Raw genomic sequence first — 5,110 nt, forward strand, 5'->3', positions numbered from 1 at the left:
TCAAATTTGATGTTTCAAAAACAGATTTTTGGAGTTTTTCAAGTTCTCACTCACAAAACTTCAATTTTGTTTTCATATCCAAATACAACTTCAACTTCCAAATATTTTTTTTTTAGACTTAACTTCGAATACTTACTTTTTTTTTCTTTTTTCTTTCCAGATCTTAACCAAATCATGTTCAAACGCCTATGTACACCGACGGAGAGGGCATCCAATGGAAGCCTTACATTTATCAAAGGGGAAAAGTATGTAGAAGCACATCCACAAAAAGTCACCATCATTCCATTAATTTAAAAACTCAATCAATTGAATCTAATTCGTAATGTAGAACTGGCACTTTTTCAATTGGACCAATAGCTTTTTGCTAATATGTTCTAATTACTACAAAAAAGAAATTACAACAATTTATCATTCAATGAAAGAGGTATCCATTCTGCAACTTGTTCTTTAGCCAGTTCAGCAACAGGGCAAATTGCAACTTAACAGCTTATAAATTCTTGCACTTTGAAATTAAATACTAATGGGACACACTTATTTATATACCTACTGCAAAAACCATAAATCTCCATTCTGTAGTATGTTTGATATACCTTCCTTCAAGTATTCAGCCCAGCCAAGAAAGACACCCCTGTTGAAGGCAACCAAGATGATCCATAAATAAACTTTGCAACGGTGAACTTGCTGGCCTCCTCCACGGACTTGATGACTCGATAACCCGGCCAAGTAACCCTTTGTGCTAGACCCGCTCCTGGCCCAAAGTTCATGTACTCGCCATAATACAATGTGTCCAACGCAAAATCACCGTCCCACTCAAGCCAACCACGCGGGTGTATATGATCACCCATGTTAGATAACATGTAGACTGTTCGCGCGTACATCTTCCATGGTCGACCTAGATATGTCGGGAAGCTTCCTTTGGACGGCTCGAGGTCAGATGCTGCTGCGATTTTGCAAGCATGGATTGAAATGCCAGTGTTTTGGTTAGGATCTTTCCTGTTTTGGGCAGTGATGGTGTTCTTTTGATTGGCCATGGGTTTTCGGGCATAGATGTTGCAGTTTTGGAGGACCACTGCTGCATTTCCAAAAATGAAATCTACTGTCCCATAAATATCACAATCGCGATAGAATTGGCGCTGCGAGTGCACGTAGAGGGTGTCTTGGTATCCCATAATACTGCAGCGAAAGACCACGGCGTGATCACCTCCGATACGAAGGGCTACTGCTTGATGATTGCCTGGTCCAGCATAGTTCTCAAATGTAATATCCCTTGCAATAAAACCAGCTCCAGTTGCCGCTGCATGTTCATTAATAAATTCAATAAATTTATCTGAAATAGCATGTTGTATACTTAATATTAACTCAGTATACTTATAATTAACTCAGTCTCATATAACACTCTATTTATTCCATTTTCTACTTCTTCTTCCAGCATCACAGCCCAAGCACAACGACGCAATTATAGGTGGCGTGTCGTACCATTATTGAGCTAATAAATAGCCCGCTGAGCGAGCCTCCCACTGGGGGGCCGCGCCAAAAGCAAGCAAAACCCCATCCCTCTTTCCTTGTTTTGCCCCCATGTCGCCACCAAACATACCACATCCATGGTAAGTGTACAAATAACCAAGTTGTTCACAAAGGTGATCTTAAGAGAATCAAAGGACATAGGCAATGCGTCATTACTCTACCTGCTCCTACAATAGCATTTCCTCTTTTAATTGTGGCCACCAAATTAGTTAGGTCATATCGCTGTCCCTAATACTGGCCTAAAGCCAATCAATCATGCAATGGATTAAGGTATAAGAAAACTCGTCTTGACACGAGTCACCACCACTCGAGGAGCTCCCATTGTTCTATACATCTAAATATGTCTTTAGTCAGAGGCAGATTCAAGTTTTTATCATTGAACCCAAAGTATAATTTTTGGTACAGATCTGAATTATGAGGGCAAAGGCGGGGATACCTGATAGTCTGATACCAAGTAGGGGAAAAAAAAAAGTAGGCGAGGGGACCACATCAAAGACTTAAAAAGTGCAAGGGGCTAAGCTAGGAGACTTCATTAAGGAATTAGCTAAAGGAATTCAATGACATTGCATTTTCCATCACATGCTCTGCATAGCTAGTGTCGCCGCCTATGCCCACGCATTTTTCAATTTAATTCCCGTGACTCCAAGAATAAATAAGTGAAGCCAAAGATAAATTTATTAGTGTTTTTAATAATATTTATATTAGATAATAGATTAATGTTTATCATAAAATTACTTGTAATTATAAAATTATTTGTGAATATCTTTTACAATTACAAGTAACTTGATTGTATAAATATCAAAAAAAATTCACTTTTTTTTATGCAATTGATGAAATGTAGTTGTAAAAAAGTGAAATTTTTTTTGAAAAACAAGTTTTTGAGTTTTTAGTATTCCTAATACAACTGAAGTTTGTATTGATTTTTTCACTACTAAACGCTAATTTCAGAAAAAAGTGAAAAAAAAAATTCAAAAAAAGATTTTGGAAACTCGAAAATTTTACCAAAAGAGGCAGTATGGAATGTTGTAAGGTGCTGCGATACACTTTTTCCTCCAGTAATCACCGTCTTCCCCTTCCCGTCTCCAATGAACATCACGTTCATTTTCTTCCTCCCTACCTTCAAATTTTCTTCTTCATACCTGTCATTTATTTAACAGTACCAATAAACTGTCAAAATGATTAAAACAATGAAAGTCAAATGACTATATGATTACGACAAAAAAAATTGAAGAAAACCTACTCCTATAAGTTACTGCGAGAATGCCACGTAAGTGAAACAAAGAAAGATTGAAAAGAATCAGATACGATATCAATAAGTGAATCAAAAGGTTTTTCACTTTTCCAACTAGTTGTCCCAAAAGGATACTCCCCGTTTCAAGAAAGTTAAAATTAAAAAGTTTTTAAAGGGACTAAAAAGAAAAGTAATATAGATAAATTGAAATTAACCGGTACTCCTTTGTTTCAATTTATATGAACTATTTTTTTTTTAAACTGTATCAAAAAAAATAACATCTTTCTATATTATAGCTACACAAAATATATGTGTCTCATTTTATACCACAAGTTCAAAAATTTTCTTTTCTTTCTTAAATTTTGTGTCCAGTTAAATAGGTTCACATAAATTGATACCGAGGGAGTAATAATTTGGATTTTACCTTCCTGCCTTCACGTAAATTATGGTCCGTCTACTACTCTTTTCCGGCACTTTCTTTATCGCCTCAGCAATCGTCTTCACCGTTCCGCTACCGTCTTTCGCCACAATTATATCAGCTTGAATTCCCGACACTGATTTATTCATCAACATTCTATCCCTCCTAGACATCCATTTCGGAAACTCATCATGCTGTTTTTCAAATTCCATCAATCTACGCCGTCGATTCTGTATCGGAACCCCCGAAAAATCATCATCACCGTTCGCAGCAGCGTAAATAGCTAACGCATTACTCACCAATTCAGACAAGTCCTTAAGGTTCTTACTCATCTGATCCTTAACGTTCCCAGTAACATCACCAAACCCGTCAGTGCACGTGTCATGATTCGTCATCGCAGCGCTCAGCCACGTCATCACGTCCTGAGGGGACCCCGTCGGTGAGTCCCCGGGAAAAACAGAAGTTAATGAATGAGAAAGAAGATCTACAGATTCTGCTAATAATTCCAGGCAATCATCGTACGCTGATCTTATTTTTGTGTTCATTTGAAGGTTATTAATATCTGAAGCCGTGTAAAGTGCTTTACCGAAGCGTTGTAGAGTCAAATTAACTGAAATGTGTACCAGGTCACTGTCTGAAGCAGAATTAGCTCCAGGGTAATTAATCAGGGAGTTAAGACAGAGAGATGGATATAAAGTGTGACTACAGGTACGTGCCATAGCTTGACTTGGTTTATCTATTTTGTTTCCGGCTTTGTGACGAATAGCAACCAAAATCACAACGGAAATTAGAGAAGCAATTAGAAGAACAGTGGCAAAAATTATGAGGAGTTTAAGTTTTGAGCTTCGGGGATTATTGGGAATTGCCTCCCTGCCGGAGGTTTCTCCGGGGTCCCGTTTACCTAGCCGGCCATAGCCCATTTTAGGAATGAATCAGCTTAGTTCAATGCAGTTGCTTAAGTTATGGAGAGGGTAGTGAATGCCAGTGGAAAAATGAAGTTATTGACTAGAACAGAGTGTGAGGGAGAATGGAAGAATTTGTGAGTATATATTGGGCGGTGGAAGAGTAGGGTAATTATAGAAGAAAAGTAGTGGTTGGTGTGAAGTCGATGTCTTAAGGGAGAAGAGACTTAGTTAGCTGGCTTCGACTTAAGTCTGATTAAGTAGTGATTAGTGAACTGAGCATAGTCATAGTCAGCAGAAGAATTTAGAGCAAATCATACATCGAGATGGATGAGATTCTTTCATTATTAATCAAATGTTTTGATTCGAGCTTTGAAAATAACACCTTTATTAAATTTTATACAGTGAAAACAATTTAATCGTGCCAGTAAATATTGAAGTTCAGATGAGTTTTTCTAAGAAAAGAAGAATAAGAATTGGGAGTAAGCATCTATCTACTTCTTAATTAGCTTTAACCACTCGTTTTCTTTGTCAATTTTGTAGATCAGATTAGCGCTAAGAATGACGAATAGCAAGTTGTAATATACTTTTTTGCTTTTCTAAGGAAGAAAATTTCTAGTGGAGTTAAGTTACTTCATCAGGAATCCTTGGTTAACTAATCCATAGACCACATTGGTTGATTTAGAAGTATAATTATTGGCAATAGACTTTTTGGCCTTTATTATGACTTTTGAGGATGGGGAAGTGGGAACAAATACAGTTAAGATTGTACTACTTTTTGTATGTATATATAATTATGTAATACCATGCCTACTTAATCTTAAGAATGATTAAAAAAAGCCATTTAGACTTTCAATACTGGATTGGAGATTAAGACCAAAATGATTCCCTATTTCTTTGCAAGTTTTACAGATTTGAGATCCCCAGTGCAAAGTACAGGGAGTATAAGGAAACGAATATACTTGACAAAAGTACGATGAGTATTGATCATCGATTAGAAATTCCTCCAACCAAATCCATCTTTCTTTGGTTCAC

General features: G+C 36.9%; 1 protein-coding gene across 1 annotated transcript; it reads right to left on the reverse strand.

Moving 5' to 3' along the window:
- Positions 1-320: 320 nt before the first annotated feature.
- Positions 321-4,280, reverse strand: LOC132056430 (probable pectinesterase/pectinesterase inhibitor 61). Its single transcript, XM_059448637.1, has 3 exons — positions 3,180-4,280; positions 2,527-2,663; positions 321-1,294 (listed from the first exon to the last, which is right to left on the reverse strand). The coding sequence occupies exons 1-3, from the start codon at positions 4,091-4,093 to the stop codon at positions 597-599; spliced, it is 1,749 nt and encodes a 582-aa protein (XP_059304620.1). The 5' UTR covers positions 4,094-4,280; the 3' UTR covers positions 321-596.
- Between the last annotated feature and the right edge of the window lie 830 nt (positions 4,281-5,110).

This window comes from Lycium ferocissimum, chromosome 5 (assembly GCF_029784015.1).
Source record: "Lycium ferocissimum isolate CSIRO_LF1 chromosome 5, AGI_CSIRO_Lferr_CH_V1, whole genome shotgun sequence".
NCBI lineage: Eukaryota > Viridiplantae > Streptophyta > Magnoliopsida > Solanales > Solanaceae > Lycium > Lycium ferocissimum.